The 26275-nt window shown below is 39.8% G+C and overlaps 1 protein-coding gene across 1 annotated transcript in view; it reads right to left on the bottom strand.

Moving 5' to 3' along the window:
* Positions 1-729: 729 nt before the first annotated feature.
* antxr1.S (ANTXR cell adhesion molecule 1 S homeolog) overlaps positions 730-26275 on the bottom strand; it is a 92892-nt gene continuing 67346 nt past the window's right edge. The window contains exons 17-18 of the mRNA XM_018255168.2: positions 20708-20788; positions 730-2156 (exon numbers count right to left, since the gene is read on the bottom strand). Coding sequence (XP_018110657.1) covers positions 1884-2156; positions 20708-20788 — 354 coding nt within the window. The 3' untranslated portion in view covers positions 730-1883. The remainder of the gene's footprint in view (positions 2157-20707; positions 20789-26275) is intronic.

The raw sequence follows: 26275 nt of genomic DNA, 5'->3' as shown, positions 1-26275 counted from the left end.
TTGTCCGTTGTTAGTGCTGAATGGTCAGATACAGGTAGAATTCCATTGTTTCTATCTGTATATCTGAAGATTCAGCCCTACACTCATGTATTGAAACAAACGATCTTTCTTGGAAATATCTTTTACAAGAAAGATCGTAATTGTTACGTCTATGGCCACCTTTAGGCAAAGTAATACTGATCAGATCTTGCTCCCTGCAAATTTTCATGCACGGTGTAAATCAGACGTTTGTCGGAACAATCAGGTGGATTGCTTTTATAAAATATAGATCAATGACACAGTTCAATAGGACAAGCACTGCTTGATCTAGTGAAAATTCTAAAATAAAATAATTTACATCCACTGTGTTCATACAGAAGGCTGAACAAGTTCTCATGTTATGTACTATAAGCAAGCAACATTAATAGACTATATACATCAGGCACTACTAAGGCTAAGATCAAGCATGTATAGTTATGGAAAATAAACTGTAGCTAGGCTAATGCTTACATTGGTATTGTTCTATGCCCATCTGTACAACATATGGGCATCCTCAGCTAAAATTCCAATATGGCTCCCCTTCTTCCTATGACAGACAATTTGCATTTCATCTCTTATTCATCTTGCCAGTTAGTATATACACAGGAAAGAGAAGACTGGGGGGAAGCTGATTTGTAACTCCCAAAATCATAAACCTGCCATTACACAATACTTTGCTTGGTCATTTGCAGAAAAAGCAAAAAAGCATAATTGTTTTCAATTGCATTTAATCAGAGTTTGTCAGCAAGACTGCTTTCCCTGGTTGTGAGTAAAAGGCAATCAAGTAATTAATGGATAAAGAACAAAAAAAAAAAAAAAAAAAAAATCAAGTCATTAATCTTCTTAATTCATACCAGCCAGTTCCTCGCTAAACAGACTATGATATGTAAATGTTACCCCTGGATAGATCACCTTTGACAATCCAACTGTGGTAAATTATTTTGGTGATTTTTAGGAGTTGCCATTGTAAAGTCTCTGTGATCCTCATTGCAAAGGCATACATGGATATTGGTTGTACCAAGATCTGATTTTCCTTTTTGAGCGTTCTGCAAAGCATTGTGAAGCTTAGCCAATACATTGTGTTTCTGCAAGAGTAGTTTTGAAGCAAAGGTCCAGCCTTCTGCTGTTTAAAATTGCCAGGTTCCATATCGTCTCATTCCATTTTCAATAGTATCATCAATATCCCTTTTAAATGATACCTTATAGGCATGATTCTTGGAGCCTCCCTTTTTGGTTTTTCTGATTAAACATTGATGATGAGTCAAGTCCAGCATCACTTCTTTCTTTGTACTTCTTCATTTGTTGGAGGTGTTTGGACTTGGTTATTTTCATTCAAGAATAATTATTCCCTTGAAGATAGAGCTCAACCGAGGACATCATCAAAGTTTGCACATGGCCAATTGTCCAATTTGTGTCTTAGATTCATGACTTTCCTAGTTTTGAGTGACCAAACTCTAAAACTAGAGCGAAACAAAGGTTCAACAGGCCATTGTCCTATTTCTTACGTTTCCATTTTGGGTTTTTGGACACATGCTCCTAGTTCCATGCTTGCTCCAGATCATATCATGACAAACTTAAGCTCTAGGTTTGCAGTGTTAGTGGTCAACTAGAACTATGAGTTGACTCCACAGCTGACCAGATACCAAGATATACCTATAAAGCAGCATGTGGATATGGGAAGTTTGAGGTTTTAATGCTAAATCCACAGCTTAGTCTTTTACAGTCTCAATGGAGGAGATAGAGTTAGGAAAGTGGTTTTGGTCAATAGCTCTTTCATAAAACTGCAGAACTACATGTGCAGTAGACAAAACTGACATTTCTATCATCCACAGCACTACTGGGGATGAAAGGCTGCAACAAGCATCCTAGAGGGAAGGACGAGGTGGGGGCCTACTAGGGGGCGGTGCTCTGTTTGGAGGTGGTCCTAGTGGGGAAGGTGGAAGAGAGCTTGTTGGTGAAGGAGTAGGAGGTGGAGAGCTTAAGGGCTGAGGAGGAATGTTAACTGGTGGAGGTGTATAGATGGGGCTCTGGGAAGGTGAGTAGATAGGGCTGCAGGGAGCTGATATAAGTGGTGCATTGTTTAGCGGGTATCTTGGAGGCATGGGCTTGCTTTCTCTGGTAAAATTTATGCATCGACCCTGAAAGAACAGAGAAATAGATTATTACAAATAAAATGTAGTTTTCAACATTGCATAATTAAATTTAGGTGGCTAAATAGTAAAATAGCCATAATGTGACTGCCAAAACAACATAGGAGCTGTCAGAATTCTAACTGCTTCAGACCAGTAAAAGTGAACTGCTGACTGATTGCTGTGGGTTACAGGTCTGGAGCAGACATATGCTACATGAAACCTATCAAAATAAAGTATATATATATACAATTATATAATGGGTTGCACACCGCTTCCTAAGTTCACCCAGTTGCACAGTTAAACATTACAGTGTATGTAGGGTGTGGTTGCCGTAAGAAAGGTTACGTTGCGTTGGCTTTACATGCTTCACTAAATACACTTTTTTATTTTTAACAATACCCTCTAGTTGCTGTTCTTTTTGAATAAAAAAAAAATATATATAGAATATTCAATAGTGTTTTATACAGTATAATATGTGGTGGGAATCTGATTTACTCCCTTACCCAACCAACCAGGCTGCTTCAAGAGCTGGGCACTTAGTAAAGACTGAAGCTATCAGACCTACAGAGCAAATCAGATCTCTCATTGTGCCAATGGGCCTTACTCCCAAGGTTCTTTAAGCTTCCAGCTTGGGGAATATATACACACACCATACGCTCCTTAAATGAAAATATTAACTACAAAAGCCCCAGGCAACATCTCCACATGGCTGCTTCAATGGATGTGTGCTAATAAGCCTTTAATTAACTGAATATTCTGAATTATATATCTCCTATAAAACATAATTCATATGCCTCTGTTCTTTACAACCTGTGCCTGTGTGTGCAGCAGAACAACATGTACCATGTACCAAAGGCCTTTGTCCGAGCTGCTCGTTGGGAGAGAAGGAGTTAGAAGGAAAGTCAGGATCTAAACTTCTTTCCAGGAATGACACAACTGCTTGACACACTTGAACCAGCTGCTGGAGCCTAGAGCACAGAGAGCCCAAAAATTGCACTGAGATTTGAAAATATGCGAAATATAAATATTTTGGCTGCTCTCAGCATGGAAACCTGTCAGCTGAGGTTCATATAAGGATATTAACTCACTGTAGTAAAGTTTATGACTCTTTGGTTGGCAGGGCGCTCGAATTTATCTTGTAAAGGACATTGTATTGAGTTCTTTCTGTTATCCCACCAAAACATATATTATGAAAGCTATTGGGGGCTCAAATGACCCCTATTTAATTGGTGCTGCATGACAAATGAGGTTAACTACTCTTGTATAAAGCAAAAAAAAAAAAAAAACCCAGACAGGGTAACAAGAATTTGGAACATAAGACACAGCAATAAAAGTGCTATTGTTTCTTAATCATCCCTGTCAATACATAACATTTTCATTATGACATATACAGAGACATTGGCCAGGAAATGATTCCATGTTTTCTAAAAACACTTCACTCCACAGTTATAAGAATGGCCAACAGTGCATCATTTCTCCCCAACAAACAAGGGATCCGGCTCCAGGATGCTATCACACTTCATACAGAAGTAGAAAGAGGTTTCATTCATCATATGTTGAGTTACCAGACAAACATTATCTTTTATCACAGTTCCTTGTCAGGTTTTACGAATAAATTGAGAATTTATTGATAGCGTTTAACATCCAAGAACTTATGTCTGAACCAGACACAATGAACTTCTATAATCATGTTACTTGCTCATGCATCATGTAGAGCAGGGGTCCCCAACCTTTTTTTTTTTTTTACCTGTGAGCAACATTCAGATGTAAAAAGAGTTGGGGAGCAATGCAAGGATGAAAAATGTTCCTGGGGATACTAAACAAGGGCTGTGATTGGCCGCCTACAAGGGCTGTGCTGCCCTATGTGGACAGGAGGCTCTGTTTGGTAGTACATCTGGTTTTAATGCAACCAGAACTTGCCTCCAAGCTTGACATTTAGGCGCAGATTTACTAAGGTTCGAGTGAATTTTCAAAGTACAAAAAGTTTGAATTTCAAAGTAATTTTTTGGATACTTCGACCATCGAATAGGATACTACGACTTCGAATTTACTTCAATTCGAAGTAAAAATCGTTTGAATATTCGACCATTCAACCATTCTATAATCGAAGTACTGTCTCTTTAAAAAAACTTCGACTTCAATACTTCGCCAAATTAAACCTGCCGAATTGCTGTTAGCCTATGGGGACCTTCTACAAACTTTACACAGTCTTTACACATCTTATAAAAATCCTTCGATCGTACGCTAAAATCATTCAAATCGTTCGGTTCGAACGATTTGATCGTTCGGTCGCAACGATTTTTATTCAATCGTAGGATTGCCAAATTCGGTGACAAAACGTCGAATTCGATATTCAAATTCGAAGTTTTTCGATTCGATGGTCAAATTTTAAAGTTTTTTGTACTTCGAAATTCGACCCTGCCCCTTAAAGATAAGCACTGGGAGGCCAATGGGAGCAATATCCATGGGGTTGGTCAGCAATATGTTGCTTATGAGCCCCAGGTTGGGGATCATTGATGTAGAACATGGCTTGCTCCTATTATCATGGCTGGAGATATACCTTTCCAGTTGGTTTTCTTTACGAGTTTATGAGCTGTACCTGAGATTAGAACAAAGGTTGTCAAGGTTTTTGAGTTCAAGTCCCATGTGAATGTCCATCTCTAAGCTATGGTCCCCTTAAAGGTTTAACCTTTGGTCAGGGATCCCCTGAGATCATGAAATGAGTACCAATATATGGGTGTGCCTGCCATAGTTTCAAAATATCTAGCAAATACATATTCGCCCAAAATCTTCCCCTAATAAAACCTCAGGCTGATCTTTCACATGTATCTACAAGGGCAAAAAGCTCAGGCTGGGCTTTCACACGTATCTAGGAGGGCAAAAAGCTATTTTCCCCATTTCTCATCCTAACTGACCTTCGTGCTGATTCAAAACCCCCCGCAACTGCAAAACATGTATAGGAACCATTAATCAGCAAATCAGTTGACTGGTCAAAGTTGATGGAAGCAACTTCCGGATTGGTTGCTATTTGATGTCTTCTAAAAGCTATGCACCTGTTTTTTCTACCTTCTTTAAGGCAGTTTGTATGTCATTGCCATGTAAAAACTTTTTTAACCTGTGTCAGATAATATGTTCCCATGTTGATAAAACACAAATGAACTCCAGTTACTAGAAGTGTTTTTGCTGGAAGACAGTGGAAGTGCCAGAGGTTATGCAGTTCTAGCTTTATAGTTTTAGTTACATAACATAACCAAGAATAAAAGCATTACTTTGGTCATTGAGCTTTCTCAACCTCAGCTTGCTTTTGGGCTCCGTGAACACACATCATTTTTTTGGCCACAAGCAAGTGGGAACAACAAGCTTCAAAATGATATATAATTACATTTCGGCAAACGCTTCACTACGTCTTGCGAGCCATTCCATGCACCTGTTATTGTTAAATTCCAGGAATATGTTGTTGACCACAATAAACCACTCTCTTCCACCCAAGTAAAGATTCCATTAAACACTTGTGTTGAATTATAGTTCAGCTTGGCACTTGTACAGCCTTTGCATTGACCGAACCATAGTGCAGCTGCTCATAAAAACACTTCCCTGAAAGTTACAACATGCTCTCCATGCATCTGGTTTTGTTTCTCTCCTCTGTTTTGTGCCAGAGTTAGCATTTAATAAATATATTTCTACATTACTGGTAGACTTATACTAAATAGTTTCTATTTTAATGAATACGTGCAGCAGAATAGGTCAGTCCAGGAGAGCTTGCAAACACAAAGGCCTTATTATAACTTCAATGTTAAAGGAGGAAAAAAAACAGAAGTCGTCCAATATTTAAACAATTTCCCTTTGTGTCAGCTTTACTTGAGTACCTAGTTGGATGGATTTTCTCAATGGATCTTCTCAATGACACTCTCTACTGTTGCTTGTGTGATTCCATCAGTTTAATCCAGCTCTGGCTTTATGAGTGTACAGCAGCCAACTGCAAATCACTAGCCCAAGGATTTTGCATTGAAGCCCCAGAGATTTGCCTACTGGACCTCCCCTGAAAACTGTATGAGAACTAGACCTTGGAAAGTTACTGTGCATTCTCTTCTGAAGGCGGTACTCCAAAGATTTAGAATTTGAATAATTATAAGAATTTTGTTCATTTGGTCATTGCCGCTACTCGTAAATCCATCTTTTTATATTGGATCCAAGACACTTCCCCAGATTTAAAGGTCATCTTGTCCTATCTTAAATCTCTCTGCATTGATGGAGCAATAGGTTTAAGGTATGGTAATTTAGGTCTTAGAGAAAATTTTCTTAAACTCTGGTCTCCCCTTTTTGAAATTCTGAAGTCTGAAGATAGAATTTTCCCTCCTCCCCTCCTGTTTTAGTTGGGGGTACATTACAACAGACATTCTAACACTGCCAGAACCCCTTCTGATATCAGAAGATGGTGGTGTAAGTTAGTGGTGCTTGGGGGTTCACGGCAAGTAAAGAAAAAGGTTTAAGTTATTGGGGCAAGTCCCAACAGTGGACCATTTCTACCTTGTGATTATCAACACAGCAGATATTTCAACAGGAAAAACCAAGGCAGCTAATATGGCTTCAGACGGTTGCATATATAAGGGCAAAATCAGTGCTGTCATGGAGGTTTATTTTCTGCCAAAAGGGGGTATATATATATATAACATCCATATAACAGACACAGTTACTTGTAAAGATACTTACAGAATCAATTATGTAAAAATGTCAACATTGTTGAATAGAAAGAGTCTATGTTCATTCTTCCTGCCTTTTATGAATAACTGCAATTCTGGTAAAAACCCTGGCTAAAAAATCTGGCCATTTGTGTCCAAAAAAACCTACTGTGTTCATAAATTACCCTTTACACATCAGTTTTTGTCTGGACCCTCATAGTTTTTCTGCTATCCCAGACTTGCCAAAAACGTTGTTGAGGGAACCAGGTAAAGCGATACTGACATGTTCCTATAAAAATCATGATATCATTGTCCATATCAATGAAGAGATGCAGCACGCTAAATATTTGCAGCCAAAAGACCCCCAAAGCCGCTCCTGAACCGGCCCGGCGAACCTTAATGAAGCCAACCCTCCAACACAGCTAAGGGATCTTCTGCGGCTATTTCAGTGACACTGGGCTGGGGGTGGCGCGATCCTGCCATAAGCTATTTACAAATGAAAACAGGACTCCAGCCTATGGAATAGTGATGTGGACCCGACCCTAACCTGCCCCCCCAATCCGCACCATACCTCCCAACTGTTCCACTTTTGACAGCTCAACCCACAGTCACGGGTTTGTACTAGAAAGTCCCAATTTTCTCTGCACTGAACAGCTAAAAAAAGATACAATGTTTCTAACTTAATTGCCTTTTGGCAGAAAGCCCAGAACAGTCACAGCACAAGATAAGATACTTTTGTAACAATTTCTAGAAAAGCAAATGAGTAACTGTAACAATATAAGATAACAGGTCCCTTGGGAGAAGTTAGACTCACAGCTTAAAGGGCAATTCACCTTCATTAGCACATCTGTAATAACTGGAAAAAAACCCCAAAGAAATATGTTCAGACTTTCATAACCTGGCAAATTTTGTAAAATGAACATGGTAATTAGGGGGTCAAAAAAGGTGTGGTCAAAAAATCTCCCCACGCTACGCGCTGCAAATTTTTTGTCCCTCTTTTTAATTCCAAAATGTTAGGAGGAATGTCGGACCCGGCCCGGACCCGCTGCTGCCCTTTATTTATAGACCCACGCCTGTCCCACCTGCAGTGACGTCACAAGTCTATAAATTCCGGCACCTGTAGCCGGAACTACTAGGTCGCAGGCTGGGAGAGCAGGAGAAGAGCTCGACCTGAAGATTTTGTGCGGGAGTTGGCCCAAACCCGCCCAACCTGCGGGCTGATTATTCATGAGTTGTGATTCAGCGAGCACTGGTTTATGGGGTGCTATTTAATACTTTCTTAATAATACAAATACAAAATTTATTTCAATGTTTCGGCACCATCACTTGGGCCGTCTTCAGGACTTGGGCCCAAATGATGGTGCTGAAATGTTGAAATAAATTTTGTGTGTATTTTACTTGAGAAGTCCTTGGAGTGCGGTTATTTTTGGTAATGTATGCATTATGGTGTTGACCTAGAACCCAGGCAGTTGTTGTGGTCGGTTAAGAGTGCACCTTATAAGACTGAATATATATATATATATATATATATATATATATATATATATATATATATATATATATATATATATATATATATATATATACACACCCTTTTGGCAGGAAATGAACCTCCATGACAGCACTCATTTTGCCCTTATGAAATATCTGCTGTGTTGATAATCAGAAGGTAGAAATGGTCCACTGGCAGGACTTGCCCCAATAATAAACTTTTTTCTTTACTTGCCGTGAACCTCCAAGAACCACTAACTTACACCACCATCTTCTGATATCAGAAGGGGTTCCGGCAGTGTTGCAAGTGCCGTCATACTTTAGAATGTCAGTTGTAATGGATGATGTACCTCCAACTAAAACTTTTGAGCATATTAGGTGTTACCCTTAAGTTCCATAAAAGTAACTACATAGTTACATAGTTACATAGTTAAATTGGGTTGAAAAAAGACAAAGTCCATCAAGTTCAACCCCTCCAAATGAAAACCCAGCATCCATACACACACCCCTCCCTACTTTTAATTAAAATTCTATATACCCATACCTATATTAACTATAGAGTTTAGTATCACAATAGCCTTTAATATTATGTCTGTCCAAAAAATCATCCAAGCCATTCTTAAAGGCATTAACTGAATCAGCCATCACAACATCACCCGGCAGTGCATTCCACAACCTCACTGTCCTGACTGTGAAGAACCCTCTACGTTGCTTCAAATGAAAGTTCTTTTCTTCTAGTCTAAAGGGGTGGCCTCTGGTACGGTGATCCACTTTATGGGTAAAAAGGTCCCCTGCCATTTGTCTATAATGTCCTCTAATGTACTTGTAAAGTGTAATCATGTCCCCTCGCAAGCGCCTTTTTTCCAGAGAAAACAACCCCAACCTTGACAGTCTACCCTCATAATTTAAGTCTTCCGTCCCTCTAACCAATTTAGTTGCACGTCTCTGCACTCTCTCCAGCTCATTTATATCCCTCTTAAGGACTGGAGTCCAAAACTGAACTGCATACTCCAGATGAGGCCTTACCAGGGACCTATAAAGAGGCATAATTATGTTTTCATCCCTTGAGTTAATGCCCTTTTTTATGCAAGACAGAACTTTATTTGCTTTAGTAGCCACAGAATGACACTGCCCAGAATTAGACAACGTGTTATCTACAAAGACCCCTAGATCCTTTTCATTTAAGGAAACTCCCAACACATTGCCATTTAGTGTATAACTTGCATTTATATTATTTTTGCCAAAGTGCATAACCTTGCATTTATCAACATTGAACCTCATTTTCCAGTTTGCTGCCCAGTTTTCCAGTTTAGACAGATCACTTTGCAAAGTGGCAGCATCCTGCATGGAACCTATAGTTCTGCACAATTTAGTATCATCTGCAAAAATAGAAACAGTACTTTCAATGCCCACCTCCAGGTCATTAATAAACAAGTTGAAAAGCAAGGGACCTAGTACAGAGCCCTGCGGTACTCCACTAACAACACTGGTCCAATTAGAAAATGTTCCATTTACCACCACTCTTTGTAGTCTATCTTTTAGCCAGTTCGCTATCCAGGTACAAATACTATGTTCCAGGCCAACATTCCTTAATTTAACCAGTAACCTTTTGTGTGGCACTGTATCAAATGCTTTAGCAAAGTCTAAGTAAATCACATCCACTGCCATCCCAGAATCGAGGTCTCTACTTACATTCTCGTAAAAAGAAATTAAGTTAGTCTGGCAAGATCTATTACGCATAAAACCATGCTGGCACAAACTCATAGTATTATGATTTGCTATGAAGTCCAGTATCTTATCCTTTATTAACCCTTCGAAAAGCTTTCCTAATACTGACGTCAGACTAACTGGCCTATAGTTTTGAGGCTGAGAACGGGATCCTTTTTTGAATAGAGGCACCACATTAGCAATTCGCCAGTCTCTTGGCACAATACCAGATCTCAATGAATCCTGAAAAATTAAGTAAAGAGGTTTGGCAATCACAGAGCTAAGCTCGCTAATTACCCTGGGATGAATACCATCTGGCCCTGGACCTTTGTTAATCTTAACATGTTCAAGTCTCTTTTGAATTTCTTCTTGTGTGAACCATGCATCATTAGTTGTATTACTAGAATTGGGAGTGTTAAGAAGGAAACCTTCACTTACTGGTTCTTCATTTGTGTAAACAGATGAAAAATACGAGTTCAGAATCTGCGCTTTTATTTTGTTTTCATCAACCAGCTGATCCCCCTCTGATAGTAAGGGTCCCACCCCTTCCTGCTTCATTTTTTTACTATTGACATATTTAAAAAATAATTTGGGATTTTTTTACTGCTTGCTGCAATATCCTTTTCTATAGCAATTTTAGCTTGCCTTATAGCTTCTTTGCATGATTTATTGGCCTCCTTGTACCTTATAAATGTTTCGGCTGTACCAGCTAACTTGAAAGCCTTAAAAGCACGTCTTTTCTTACCCACCTCAACACCAACGCTTCTATTGAACCAAAAAGGTTTTGCTTTGCAACGACGTTCCTTGCTTACAAGTGGAATATACTGACAAGTATATTTATTAAGCAGCATTTTAAAGACTTCCCATTTTTGTTCTGTGTTTAACCCTGTGAAAAGCATTTCCCACTTAATATGTTGCAGAGATGCCCTTATACTGTCAAAGTTTGCACGTCTGAAATTTAGTGTTTTAGTTACTCCCTTATAGAATTGCTTCTGCAACAGAATCTCAAAGGAGACCATGTTATGATCACTATTCCCTAAATGCTCACCCACACAAATGTTAGAGATGAGTTCAGTATTGTTAGTTATTACAAGGTCCAAAAGAGAGTTATTCCTAGTAGGTTCTTGAACGAGCTGGAATAAAAAGTTGTCATTCAGCATATTTACAAACCTACTAGCTTTTTCTGTCTTAGCAACCCCATTACCCCAGTCAATGTCTGGATAATTGAAGTCACCCATAGCAACAACTTGACCCAGCTGTGAAGCCGCTTGTATCTGCAAGAGTAGCTGGGCTTCATACTCGACACTTATACGAGGTGGTTTATAGCATACACCAATGATAATTCTTTTTGTTACCTTTTGCCCAGTCGAAATCTCTACCCAGAGTGATTCTACACCCTCACCAGTGCCAGCTATTTTTATTTCTTTAGCGCATGGCTTTAATTCAGGCTTTACATACAAACCCACTCCTCCACCCTTTTTAATCCCTCTGTCCCTCCTAAAAAGGGTGTAACCATTTAAATTCACAATCCAGTCACATGTTTCATCCCACCAGGTCTCAGTGATACCAATTATATCATAATTTTTAGAGCATGCAATTAATTCTAGGTCTCCCATTTTACCTGACAAACTCCGTGCATTTGCCAGCAAACAGCGGAGGTTACTACTTTTACTTTTGAAATGTGCATTACTTAGTGAAGAATTATACGTTAAGTTAGTATTATTCTGTTTTCCTTGTAACAGAGGGACCTCCTTAGCTGGTAAACTGTATGCCCCCCTCACTCCTCCCCCATGACCCCTTACTAACCCCACTACCCCGTCTACACTAGCTTCCCCATAATCCTTTATCTCACCCACCCCCCTCTTGCCTAGTTTAAACACTCCTCCAACCTCTTAGCCATTCTTTCCCCTAGCACCGCGGACCCCCTTCCATTGAGGTGCAAACCGTCACGGCTATATAGGTTGTACCCCAACGAAAAGTCAGCCCAGTGCTCTAGGAACCCAAACCCTTCCTTCCTGCACCAAGACTTGAGCCACGCATTAAGCTCCCTAATCTCCCGCTGTTTTCCTAAACTTGCACGTGGCACAGGCAAAATTTCAGAAAAGATTACATTGGAAGACCTTTCCTTGATCTTAGAGCCTAGATCCCTGAAATCATTCTTTAAGGTCTTCCATCTACCATTTATTTTGTCATTAGTACCGATATGCACTAAGACAGCTGGGTCGTGCCCAGCCCCACCCAATAATTTGTCTATCCGATCAACCACATGCCGAACCCTGGCACCAGGTAGACAGCAAACTGTTCGGTTGTAGCGATCCGGACGACAAATTACCCTATCCACTTTCCTAATAATTGAGTCCCCTACAACCACAATCTGCTTAGGCCTGACTCTACTCTCCCCCCCACCACTACATGGTGACTTCTAATATATTAAAGATACTGTAGGGGGGGGGGCAAATTATCCATAATATATTGTGAATTGATATCTAAGCTCAGTAAGTGACAGCAGCACAGAGCATATCCAATCAATCAGCATAACTCAAGATAGGGAGCTACTTGGGGCATCTTCAGAGGCACAGATCTTCCGGGCTGTGGTTGCCTTCGGCTGCTATAGAAACTAAAAGGTATGATATAACATGTCTAGAATGTTTTTGTTGAGCTTTAGTTCTCCTTTAACACAGAGGAATCATTTTAGTAGCCTGCTGCAAGTAACTGACCTAAAGAAACCTGTTTCCATAAAGATGCGGGTCCCTTAATGTTGTAGGTACGACAATCACACATCGAAGCAGGCCTGACCAGTAATAATGTAATGGCAACAGCAGGTTTAAAATATCAATTTACTTATTTAAGTCGGTCTGAAAATCATTGAATTTGAAATATTAACGCCTTTGATGTATGAGTATCCTGCTTCGTGCATCGCTCTGTAGATTAAATACTGTAAAAATAACTATTACTGTGGAGGCGAGTAGCGAGTGCTGGCTTCTGAACAGCAGACCACAGGAATTCTCATGTGACCTACTTTGACATTCTCCACTGATTGGAAACAGATGGGTCGAGCAATGACCTACAGTTCCCTTGGCTTCCTAGACTTGAGCAGTCTTTTCTTATAGCTTACCTTCTCTCTCACCCTGGAAACACTTGGATCACATAGACCAAACAGGTCCTTCACTTGGCCTCGTAAAATAAATTACCTAAGTTCTCGCTCACCTTAGTGTGATGTTGTCAAGGTTATTTTAAGACTATCTTCAATTATGAATGTGCATCTATTTTTATTTTATTCAGCGTTTCAGTTTGGAGAATCAACTGTTATCGTATTGTTAAATAGGATGAAAGGGCATCTCAATTATGTTCGGTGTTGGAGTAGCTTAGGCTACTAGTGGGTATTTATTTTCATTGGTAATAATAACAAAAATAATACGATTATATTATGAATTTGATTATTTTAAGGGATTCAAAATCTCTATGCTCATTGGGAAGCCCTTTCATTTACTTTAAGCCCACCTTATCCACTCTAAGATAAGCAATAGAAGATCAACAATAAGAAAAAGTCTTGCCAATCAGTTTGCTTTCTGTTTTCCAGAATTCACTGATCCTAGCAGCTTCGCTTTCAAATAAAAGACAGGCAGGGTAGTAAGACAAAGAATTCAGAAACATCCAGAACAGAAAAAGGAGCCAGAAATAAAAAAAAAGGTTTTAAAGAAACTAAGTAGCTACATTAGGCAATTCTAAGTTAAAAACCTTTTGACTAGTTTAGTTCTATTTGACAATACAAAGCCCAAACTGCCCAGATGAGATGCTTTTATGGACAGTATATAGACACACACGTAACCATAGGATTAAAGGAAGTTGTTGATTATCTCTGAGGACCACATGGTGAAACAGCCTTGCAAAATCCTTCAATAAATATTTTTGTTTCCACAAGTTCTTTGTCTCCCAATTCTTGCAGCGCCACTCATTCTCTGTTCTACATGTTTATTCTGACAACCACGACCTCATGTTTAAATTTCACGAGAAAGGCTTCAGACTTTAGCTCACAAACAAAGGAGAAAATATTTGAAATCCTGGATCTGGACCGGACATTTTGTAATCCCTTTTTGCGACTCTGCTGCATTAATCAGAAGTCAGATGAGCCCTCAATCTACTTATAGTTGTTGTCATACACAATAGCTTGTATATGGATTACTACAAAGCTGTCATTTCACTGGATGCGGTAGCTCCAGGATTGTTCCCAACTGGTCAACAAAGGACATCCTTTACAGTTACTGTAACTAACAATATATGCCTAACAACACACATCTATGCCATACAAGCTGGTGGATATAGTTCTGCAGAAGATGTGCACAAAAGGCTGTTTATAGCTCCAAAATACTATCCAGTACCAGTACAGAGCCAAATGCATTTCTAGAGTGGTAGGTTGGTTTTCAATGAAGGGTTTTCTGGTAGGAGAACTTAACATTTCCCCCAACAGATGTGATGTCAAATCATGCAGGCGAATTTGTGTGTCATTGTGCCATTGGCACAAGAAGTGTGCCCTCCAATAGCAATAGGTAGTTACGGCTTTAAAAAAAGTTCAACTTAAGGGGAGAATGAATTTGACTAAATAGTGGTACTAGTCACTGGCCGGATATCATTGCGTGAGTATTACAAAAGTAAACAACTTGTGCAAAAGGTAATGCAGGTGTACTGAATGGGCATCCTGTGTAACTTGGTTTCTACCTGGGAACACAATAATAACAGGCATCTGGGTACAGAAGCATCAAAGCCCCAACACATTTACTAATAGAAAAAAAGTATTTTCTATGGAGCACAGTAAACATCTGGGGACAATACAGAATAACTTTCAGGATCACTAAATTGATAGAAGTCCTGCTGATGAGAGGAAGTAACACTGCACTAATAAGCTCCAGAGATCCATAACTTTGCCATGTCTTGGCAAGTTCCTTAGTTCCTATGGGGTCTAAAAGTGCCACACTGGAGAGACTAAATGTTAGAACTGGCAAATGTGAATGGCCTATTTACAACAACTAAGTAACTGTTAAAGAAAGATGAACACCTCTATTGAGCCAACTGAACCAAGTCCATTCAATGAATCCAGGTTGAAAAAGAGCTGCTAAGGTTCCATGTGAGGCTCAGGGGTTTCACAAAGAAAAAGAATAATGGTTGGAGAGGGATGGCAGGATGGGGTGGAGTAAAGTTAATGCTTTGATGCTGTCAGAAATCCAAAAAAAGTGATGAGCTATTCAAGGGAAAATATTTTGTCTCAGATGTGTCATGTACCCATTAATTTAGTTCTTGGCAGACATAATGAAACCTGAAATGAACCTTGCATTTTAAAGGACTTTAAAAAACTGTCATGTGCTTTCTACTATCAGTTAAAGGGCACCTGTTGGGCTAAAATCTTATTCCCAACCAAAGGTGCAGGATAATAGGTCCCACACTCCGGTTGGGGGTAGAATTTGGAAGTCGCACACCCAATTAGATAATACTGAGGTGCTAATCCAATGAAGAGTGGTCTTCATCAGGGGAAAAAATACAGATTGTGACAAACTGTGCAGTTTATATACCAACAAAGTTATCACATTCCTCCATGTCTAATCGCTCAGTGGCATGTGACGTCATATCCGCATCCTATTCTACACATGGTGCAGAGGTGAATAATTGCGACTCACAGATGGAACTCAAATGCATTCCATTGCATACCTTGTATAATTCAATATAACTATCATATAAGGCAATGTTACTGGTTCACTTTTGAAATATATATAAACTAGTGCTGGGCGAATAAATTCGGCAGACGCGAATAAGCAGCGAAATTCACAATAGTTGCGCATCAAAATTATTCGGACGCCCATTGACTTTAATGCATTTGGACAAAATAGGCATTAAAATTATTTTGACGCCCATTGACTTCAATGCGTTTCGTGACAAATTCGCCCATCACTAATATTCACATTTGACAATTTTAGTAATAAATAATAATATTGCCAATAGCTTGTGGAATGGATGCATACATTATTAATTTTAATTGGAATGAAATACATACCACTGTGCTCACTTTAAATAATGACAGCAGGTTGAAGCAGGTAATTCTCTTATACTGAGGAAACACACAACTAATTATGTTTTGTGTATAATGTCTGGATGGGGGTAAATAGTTTTTAATTCAAAAAATTGCCCTGCATCAGGTTAAGGACGGAAGTAGGGATGTAGCGAACTGCCGATTTGGTGTTCGCGAACGACGTTCGCGAACACCGGCAAAAAATGCGAACGTTCGCGAACAGTTCGCGAACTTCGAACACCCGCTAAAATCGTTCGATTCGAACGATCGAAGGATTTTAATCGTTCGATCGAAGGATTTTCATTCGAATTGAACGATCGAAGCCATTCGATCGAATGCTTTTCATTCGATCGAATGCTTACAATCGTTCGAACGAATGGAAATCGTTCGATTTTTAGCGGTCGAAGGAATTCGAATGGTCGAATGGTCGAACGATCGAACGCGAACTCAAAATGCGAACGTTCCCAAACGTTCGCGAACATTCGGCGGACGCGAACGGTCGAAGTTCGCACGAACTAGTTCGCGGGCGAACAGTTCGCTACATCCCTAGACGGAAGCTCCTGGTGCGAGTGGCCATATCAGTCAAAGCGCATGCACAAATGTGCTTCTGACATCACGCACATGCACATAATGAGAGATTGTGGCACTCATTCATTATGTGAATGCATGTGCCCCAACATGGACGCACATACAGGGAGCTCCCTCCCAGTGCGAGTGTCCTAGGGCTGGCAGAGGGGTTGATTTTTTGTCAAAAACTACTGTTACCTCCAATCGGAGTATAGCCTGCACTAGTGATGTGCGGACCCGAACCTGCCCTCCCTCCACCCCCACTGACTTCCGGGTTCCTTTTATAGACCCGCTCCCACCCACCTCACCGATGATATCACAAAAGGGGCGGGGCAAGCAGACGCAGCTATAAAATCGGAAGTCGGAAGTCGGCAGTGTAAGGTAGAGGGCGGGGAGAGCAGGAAGAACAGCTTGACCTGGACCCGCCCACCACCCGCAAATGGGGTGCGAGGTCGGCCCGAACCCGACCCACCCGCGGGTCCCCTGGGTATTGGGCCAGCCCGCACATCACTAGCCTGCACCTTTGGTTGAGGATAACATTTTTGCCCAACAGATGCCCTTTAAATGGTCAACAGTTGCATAACATTCAATTTGTCAAATGGCCCTGTAAAGTTTTATTAGGGGACAATATTAGGACTTTAAGGAGAACTAAATCCTAAAAATGAATATGGCTAAAAATGCCATATTTTATATGCCGAACTTAGCGAACCAGCTTGTTAATAGCAGCAATGATCCAGGACTTGTCACAGGGGGTCACCATCTTGGAAAGTGTCTGCGACACTCACATGCTCAGTGGGCTCTGAGCAGCTGTTGAGAAGCTGAAATTAGTGGTCGTCATAAATTATCAAGTAGAAAATGAGGTTGGTCTGTAATATAAGCTGATGCTACAGGGCTGATTATTAAATTCTGATGCTAATTGCACTGGTTTCTGTGCTGCCATGTAGTAATTATCTGTAATTAATTACTAATCAGCCTTATATTGTGCCATTTCTATTATATGTGTACTGTATATTGTGAGTGGGTCCCTAAGCTCAGTAAATGACAGCAGCACAGAGCATGTGCAGTGAATCAGCAGAAAAGAAGATAGGGAGCTACTGGGGCATCTTTGGGGCACAGTTCTTCCCTGCTAAAGGGCTGTGGTTGCCTTGGGCGGGTACAGAAACCCAAAACATAATGTACACCATTTCTAGCCTACTCCTTTAGTTAAGCTTTAGTTCTGCTTTAAATCACCAAGTTAAAAGACTGTGTCAGGACCTTTAAAGTTCAGCAGGCATTCATGGAATCCCACATCATATGTAATATAAGCAGAGTATTTTATTCGCATATTATAAGGCACATACAACCCTACGCGTTTCATGCACTGCACTAAACTATAGGCTATGATTAGAACGTCCTGAAATGGGCAAGTTTATATGATACCAAGCACAAGAATATCTGATAACGGGTTGGAACACTTTTTCAAGGCACTGTGTATAACACTCTACATGACCCAAGGGACCCACATAACCTAAGAGAGACACCTACAGTGATAATTAATATGATTATTGAAAAGACAAATGATCTGATGATTACAGAGATTACTGGGCACATAACTACAGAGCTCATATTTATACAAAACATGTTATATTATATGTTAAAACATCACATACTTCCCTCCCCAACAGTTTTCACATTTTTTACAGAATTAAGCACATTTAGAGCATCTGCAAAGCTGTTGTGGTTTATGCAAAGTTTTGCAGCTGTTAAAAGAATAGACTTTCCCATTGATGTTTCTTGGAATGAATTGTGTTTTGGCTGCCAATCTGTAGACTCTACAGGGTGGAACTTCACAAAGAACTACTGCTGGACCTTAGTTAAAGTCCTGCTGTCCAGGGTCCTGAATGCACATAACCCATTCAACCACCCATGGACTTTTTTTCAAATTAATTTCCAGTTTTTACACAGGTATAGAAAAGCAACCAGGAGAGGGGGGTGAACTTTTGGTTTGGAGACACTACGACATTTTAACTGAAAATGGAAGGTCATATTACTATATAAATACATAGCAGTTTTTTTCTTTCTGGGGAGGCTAAGACATTTTGCACGTCAAGGGCTTTTTGGCTCCTTTTAGCCCATCTCACCCAAACCAGGCAAGGTTCTTTACTTTGCTAGTCCACAAGTCCTACCCACTCAGTAGCCATGTTCCAATATCTCGCACTTATGAGATCTAACAAGATCAAAACAGTCTGTCTGCAAGTTTGGAAATATGGTTCTAAACTACAGTATTAGGCTGTGTCTGTGCTATAAAACCAGCGATTCTGGATCCATAGTTGATATAAGGGAAATAAAGGACTGATTTGTATGTCTCCACCCATAATGCCTTATAGGAGAGTTAAACGCTCATTGCATAGAAAACAGCTTTTATATCAGGTTACTCACTTAGCATCTCCATCTAACAGCAAAGGAGACTCTTCATTAGTATCTACTGATTCTTCAGTTCATACAAGACATTTCAGATGGGACATCCTCCATCAGATAAATAGGTGGATGGAAAAAATGTGTCAAGAGGTGATTTAACTATTTCAGTAAGGCCCTGCTGCCTATAGTTGGGTGTGATGTGTCTTAGGGCTCCTACATATTGCAGCTCTGACATGGTTAGAAGGAACTCTACTCTATGATGAGTAATACCTAATAAAACCCAACTTGCTGTCCATCAGAATAACTTTATTGCAGTCAATATTAAATGCACATTGTAATTCCACAGCAACAAAGGCTTAATAAGATATCAGAACATGTTAGGGAATTTAATACCAAAATAGGTGATATTGGCAGCAAGTCTGGAATAGGCCCTGGCATTTCAGGTACTCAGAGGCCGAAACAGTCCCCCACCAGCCCACTAAATAGTGACTCTCTATGGCATCTTAGAGCAGCCCCTCTGACGTTTGCCAGACCCTACAGATTTCGAGTCTGGGCCTGATTGGCAGACTTCCTCAATAACTCTTATGACTGTGTATGCATCTAGCACACAGAAATATACAGTTTTAATTCATTAAGCTAGATACAGAAGAATTTTCCTCAAGTAGGAAACCTAATGACCAACATTCAAAGAAAAATAACATCACCCCCCACTAGACAATCTGCAGTGGCTACAGTGGGGTTTGTTTGAGTTGCTTTGTATATACAGTAGCTTTTAAGGAGGTCTTGGACTGAATATCCATCTTAACTTTTAGTATGTATGGGGGCTGACACTTTCCACAGAAGTATAATTCAATAAATGGTTGAACTTGCTCATTGTGCTGTTTACACCTTAACAATAAGGAGGTTATTTATTAAAGTCTCAAAAAGTTGAGTTTTCTTTTACTAAAATATTTAGTGGAAAATACGTATAAACTAAAATTTTTCGAAATGCATAAATGAATCTGAAAATCGGCATCTCAGACCTACCGAGGTTGTATATAAGTCAATGGGAGAGGTCCTATTCTATTTGGAAGATTATGTGGTCTGCTCTGGAATTATCCGGAAAATTCCGGATTTCAGATTTTTCTGATAAATATCAGAAAAATTTGTGCTTTTCGGGAAAAAGCCTGAAAAAATCGAGAGATTCTGGAAAGATGTACAGTTTGGATTTTCGCTCGATTTTTCTGTGTTTGTCCCTGATCCGATTCAATCATGATTTTCTAATAATAAAAAAGGGCTAATCGTGGATTCTATTTTGGTCGGACTTTTTTGATTAAAATAATAAGATAAAATCAAACTTTGATAAATGAGGCCCCAGTGTTAACATTGACCAAATGATCCCTGTGCACAACACATGATGCATTCTGGCACATCGATAGTAGAGCAGATACATTCCTGGGGAAAAAAATGGATATCTGGCCCAAAACATGGAAATGTAGGACAACGCAGTCCTACTTTGTGGCAATAACTTGAGGGACATTATTTTAAAATACTTAAAATACTGGAGCATGTCAATCATTTCATTATATCAAATCATTATTTATATATAGAAATAATTCAAATAGAAGGACTACAGTCAGGGTTTTGGGAAGCTAAATATATGAATAGAGTGACTCTACCTTGTCTCCAGGCTGAGGGCGCATTATAGATACTCGACTGTATCCTTTCCGTAACAAGACCCACAATGCATCCAGTTTTCCCTGCAAATAAAAATTTAAAAGGAATGAAACTTAAGAGTTAGAGTGGTGCTGCATGTGATGAATATTAACATGAGATATAAAACAGATATTACACAATGGAATATTATATGTACTTTCGACAAAGGCAGTTTCAGCCCAAAGACCTCTCTCAGGAGAAGAACAATCCTCCCCCGTGTCCTACTCTTGTAATGGTCCGGTGTTCACCAATCTCTATGTTACAAATAAACCTTGGACTTTTAGAGGCATATTTATCAAGGGTCGAATTTCAAATTCATGTGAGTTTTAAACTCCCTTAAATTCGAATGAATTTGAATTTCGACTTGGCAAAATTTATTAATAAAATTGAATTATTAAAACTCGAACTAATTTAAAGGACCCGAAATCGCAAATCGAAATCGATCAAACTCGATTCAAATTTTTTCTCCGAAAGTCAGGAAGGCTGCAAACATCTCCAAATTGATCCCTGGAAATCTCCCATTGACTTAAACAGTAATTCAGCAGGTTTTAGGTAGCCATAATATGATAAATCTTGAAAATCTAATTAGAATTTTTTTAAAAAACTCAAATCGAGTTTGCATGATTCCCTAGTTGAATTTGACAGTTTTGACCATAAAAAAATTCGAATTGAATTGAAAATTCGAAATGCAGAACTCAAGCAGCTTTGTTTATGACGATCCCTAAGCAGCCCAGACCACACTGAGCATGTGCACAGTCTTAGTCTTGCAAAGATGTTTAACAAAGTTACAAGATGGTGACCCCCTGTAGCCAACTTTGAAAGCATAAATTATTTGTTTGATTAGACTTGTGGTGCAGTAAGTTCATGTTTATATTTAGTATACAAAATACAGCATTTCTAGCCTTATTCTATTTTAGACTTTCCTTGTACTTTAATGTCTTAAGTTTGGTGGGGCTGACATATTCATATCCGCACATGCAGAAGGGCCAAACACCTTATACAGGTATGAGATCTGTTATCCAGAATGCTCGGGACCTGGGGCTTTCCAGATAAGGAGTCTTTCCCTAATTCGGATCTTTATGTCTTAAGTCTACTAATAAAATAATGCAAACGTAAAATAAACCCAATAGGATGGTTTTGCTTAAAATAAGGATTAATTATATATTTGTTTGGATCAAGTACAAGCTACTGTTTTATTATTACAGAGAAAAAGGAAGACGGTCTATCCATAATTCAAAGCTTTCTGTATAATGGGTTTCCGGATAGCGGATCCCATACCTGTATTCCCAAAGCTACATACAGAACCAGAGCTACATACAAAACCCACTTTGTTCACTGGGACATTGTACAAGTGTAACATTTGGGGCCCTCTGTGTCATAATAAAGATACTGCACTAAATACGGATTCCCAGTGCCCCAGCAATGACTGAGGCCCATCTAATTCTATCATTTTCAGCCCTGAAAAGACCAAAAGCTAAATCCTCAACCCAGATAAAAACTTCTCATTCTAAACCTTCAAGTTCTGCAACAAAATAAAACATTGACACTGAAAAAGAAAGTCCAATATTTCACAGGTTACAGGGTTACACAACTGTGCTGCACATTATGTGACATCTGGACTGGACTTCTTAAGAAAAGCACAGCAGTGCCAGTATAAAGATGTACAGTCTGAGCTGCTTCACTTTAATTAAAAACATTTCAAACCCACACAAACAAACAACAAATCTTAATACGAATTTCAAAAAATTCTAGTACCAAGAAGTCCCTGCTGGGTATTGAGGGGAATTAACGATTTCGTTGTAAACATTTCTTGATTCCGATATGGAATCACATCTGGTCGTACATAGCCCGTAAATGGAATATAACTGTCTAGAACTCAAGTTATCAGCTTGTGACCCATTCACTGCATTACATACAAGACATGAAGAAGAAATATGCTCAAGGCCCCAAGTTTTAGTTCGCATTATCCACATTTTCATTGATGCTGAAACTGGGAGAGTTTCCACTTGGCAACTAAATGGGAACACTATAGAGGGAAATCATTTGACAACATTAGGTTGTTTAACATCCAAACTAACACTTGTGCTGAAGGTCTTGTCCAGATTTGCAACATATGTGATGAACACACTAGCTATGACTTTTGTATTGCTTTGTATCCACTCAGTAGTGCAGGGTAGAGTGCTATACCATGTTAGCCATAATTCAGAAAACTTATTACATTAAACTATATAGGGCTAAGTATGAATAACCTGGTATGCAGGTGCTGTGTGCCTCCTGTATATGGTCTGTGCTATGAGCTGCTTGCACTGGGGCATGACATAATTGTCGGTCATTAGCGGTTTTAGCTCCAAAATTTAAATAAAAAATGCAGGGTTCAATGCCTGGATATAGGTTCTACTTCTGAGTGTTTTTGGGTGCTCTTAAATTCTACACTGACTGATTCCTGGATTTTGCTTTGTTCCTGACTATGATGATTGCTGCCTACCCTTGACTTTTTTTCCTGGACCTTGGCCTTGAACCGTGTTAACTCCTTGTGTACCATAAACTGAACTTTTATCTGCTAATCTGCATTGCAGCTCCCTCATTGGTTCTGACTACAACTTTCAGCTGCTAGGCTCTGACAAAGTAAAATAAACTAGATGAAAGGAGTGGTTATATTGCAGAGTTCTATCCTACTAACTAGCAACTGACGGGTCTGCCCTTTCTGGGATATGCTTCAATCAAAAGTTATAGTAGATAAAAGGTCTGATGATTGGCCTCTGTCCTGGTCGGACTTGGGGAAATGCTAGTAAGTTGTAGTGAATAGGTGCTATGGGTCAATGTGTCATGGGTGAGGCTAGGGGGGAGCTGTGGAGGCAGATGAGGGATGGATGAGTTCTTGAGGCAGGAGCTGTATGTGCTTACAGGACATGGAAAGGGAACAGCAAGAACAGGGCGACGAAAGTGAAGAGTCAGAACTGGACAGGATGAAGAGGGCAAAGAGTCAGAACTGGACAGGATGAAGAGGGCAATGAGTCTGGACAGGACTAAGAGGGATTAGCAGGAACAGCAGCAGACTGGGTAGGAGCAGGATGGAGCAAGCGTAGAACAAGAACAGGAGCAGACTGGATAGGACAGAGCGGGCGTAGAACAGGAACACAAAGACTGGATAGGACAGGATGGAGCAGGCATAGAACAGGAACAAGGACTGAAGCAGGAACAAGGACTGAGCAGGATCAAGGACTGGTGCAGGAACAAGGTCAGGCAAGGCAGGGACAGGACACAGCAGACAAGGCAAGGATTGGAGCGAGGTACAGAGCAAGGTTCAGACTAGGCTAAAAAAGGTACACAAGGAAAGGAAGATAAGGCAAGACACAAGGCAGGGTAAAGGCTAATGCAGGAACCAAGCTAGGGGCGATGCCACAGTGCATAGGAAGACCAATGTTCAGAGGCAAGGAGGGTGAGGAGGGCCGGCCTTATGTAGGGCAGGATCAGCCCTGATTGGCAGGCCTTAACCCATCAAATAGGATGCTGGGGTAAAATGACTAATCCTGGGACCCAGCAGAAGTATAGATAGAAACTCGCTGGCTGCTCCCCTGGCCTGGTGCTTAGGGCATGCAGTCAATAACCAGAAGGCCCCAGAATCAAACCCCAGCAGAGCCTAACAGAATGGCCTTTACCAAAACGAATCAGCAAAAGCAATCTGCTTCATTATTATTTTTAAAATTAAATCAGTTCTTTACAAACAAAAGGGCCTAGCAATCTTTCTGATTAGGCATTAATATGAGTTCAGTAACGCTTAAAGTTACTCTTTGGGACAGAAAGCCGAGATATATCTAGTTAAAATAAGACACAGGACACATTTTCAATATAAATTCCATTTTTGGCTGCCATTGAACATAAGCATCTATTTTTTATGTAAACTCTCTGTGCATTTGTTTATCGCCTAAAACTTTGATTGAAAATATTTCTGTTCAAGGTGCAGCTGGTATAATAAGTGATAAAAAAGTCAATTGGAGAATTTTAATACTGAATTACATTGGTCTCAGATGGCTCAAAACCATTCCTTATAGACAATTAGCAAAACAGCTTGCCAATTTACGAACAGTTTCCACTGCCGAAGATCCCTGTTGTCAACATATGAATTTCCTGTTTCTGTAAAATTATGGTACGTTCCATGATTTCCTCTGTAGTGCTCATCCAAAAAGTCTCCATAACATGTTGTGCTTACGTTTCCAAGGCAGAAAAAACAAATTCCTGGTTCACATGATCCTAACTATACTGCCAAGCTGTAGCCGGAGAAGCTATGCTCATGTCAACAAAAATGAGCATGTGGTTCATATCAAACAGCAGCATGTTGGAGGTCTGATTCATTGCTGTCATGGGCATTTAATCAAGGCCGTCTTCAAGAATGAAAAAACTCAAGTGAAAAGGATATTTTTTGGTTGGCGTTTATGAGGTGGCCAAATGATAGGAATAAAAACATTCTGAATACAGATTTTCTGACTCCTGCAAAAAGTTGATTTAATCATCAAAGTAAAAAAGTATACAAAATGTAACTTGGAACTTCCCAGTATAAGCAGGGAGTCTAAAAATCCCCAAATAGTCTTCAAAATAACTCTCGCATTGACAATGTTTTTTATATTTGTGGATATGTAATAAGATAGGCTTCCATACATAGTCTGTGGTCCTGGTGTTAGCATATTATGAGGAGTATAGGACAACAAACCATTCATTTGGGCTTCTTTGGGGGTAGAAAAGTGGGTGAGATAGGGTAAACACCACAATTAATGTTTCTACCCCTAGTATGTCATTGCCTCTTAGATCCCATTTAAGAAGGATTTGGTATGAGGGTCCAGAGCAGTCGTTCTTGGACTTTTATAGTTCAAGTCCCCCTTGGAGGTCCAACCTTTGGTCAGATCCTCCTTTAGGTTATAGATCCATCTATCAACCATGGTTTCAAGAATATCTAGCCTAGCAAATATTTTCCCACCATAAATCTCACCCTAACTGGTTTTAAAGCTGTGGTTTTCAGGTATATCCATGAAAGCAACTAGCCTTTCTCCCTAAATCACACCCTAACTAGCCTTCAGGCTGAGCCCCACCCCCTTTGCTCCACCAAACCCTTTGGGGGGGGGCAGCATCACAGTCTGTCTATCACTGGGTATAATGGCACAATGGAGATAGTAAATGAGGTTCAGAAATATAAGGGGTATATGAAAAGCAGAGATGCTTTATAAACATAAGTTACTGTATTTAGGGGTCTCCTCTATAGGGTCTCAAGCTGTGCCCTGGGTTTAAGTACTGTAACCCATATTATTTTGAGTAGCAAGTTGTTGCTGAATAAATATACTAAATATTAATTTATCACACAACCCTGTTCAATAAATAATATTCATTATTCACTGGTGCAACAAACTGTCAATACATGTCTCCAACATTTGTGGGGGCCCTTGGGAGGCCCGTGGGCTCTTCAGGATATTTCCATGGCTTTCAGCCTGCCCATTGGCTTCACTGACTGTGTTGTATGACATCTGCATTGTATTATCAGG

Source organism: Xenopus laevis, chromosome 3S (assembly GCF_017654675.1).
Source record: "Xenopus laevis strain J_2021 chromosome 3S, Xenopus_laevis_v10.1, whole genome shotgun sequence".
In the NCBI taxonomy this organism is placed as follows: Eukaryota; Metazoa; Chordata; class Amphibia; order Anura; family Pipidae; genus Xenopus; species Xenopus laevis.
Note: the sequence above shows the minus strand (reverse complement) of the source record. Positions and strands in the feature narration are given on the sequence as shown.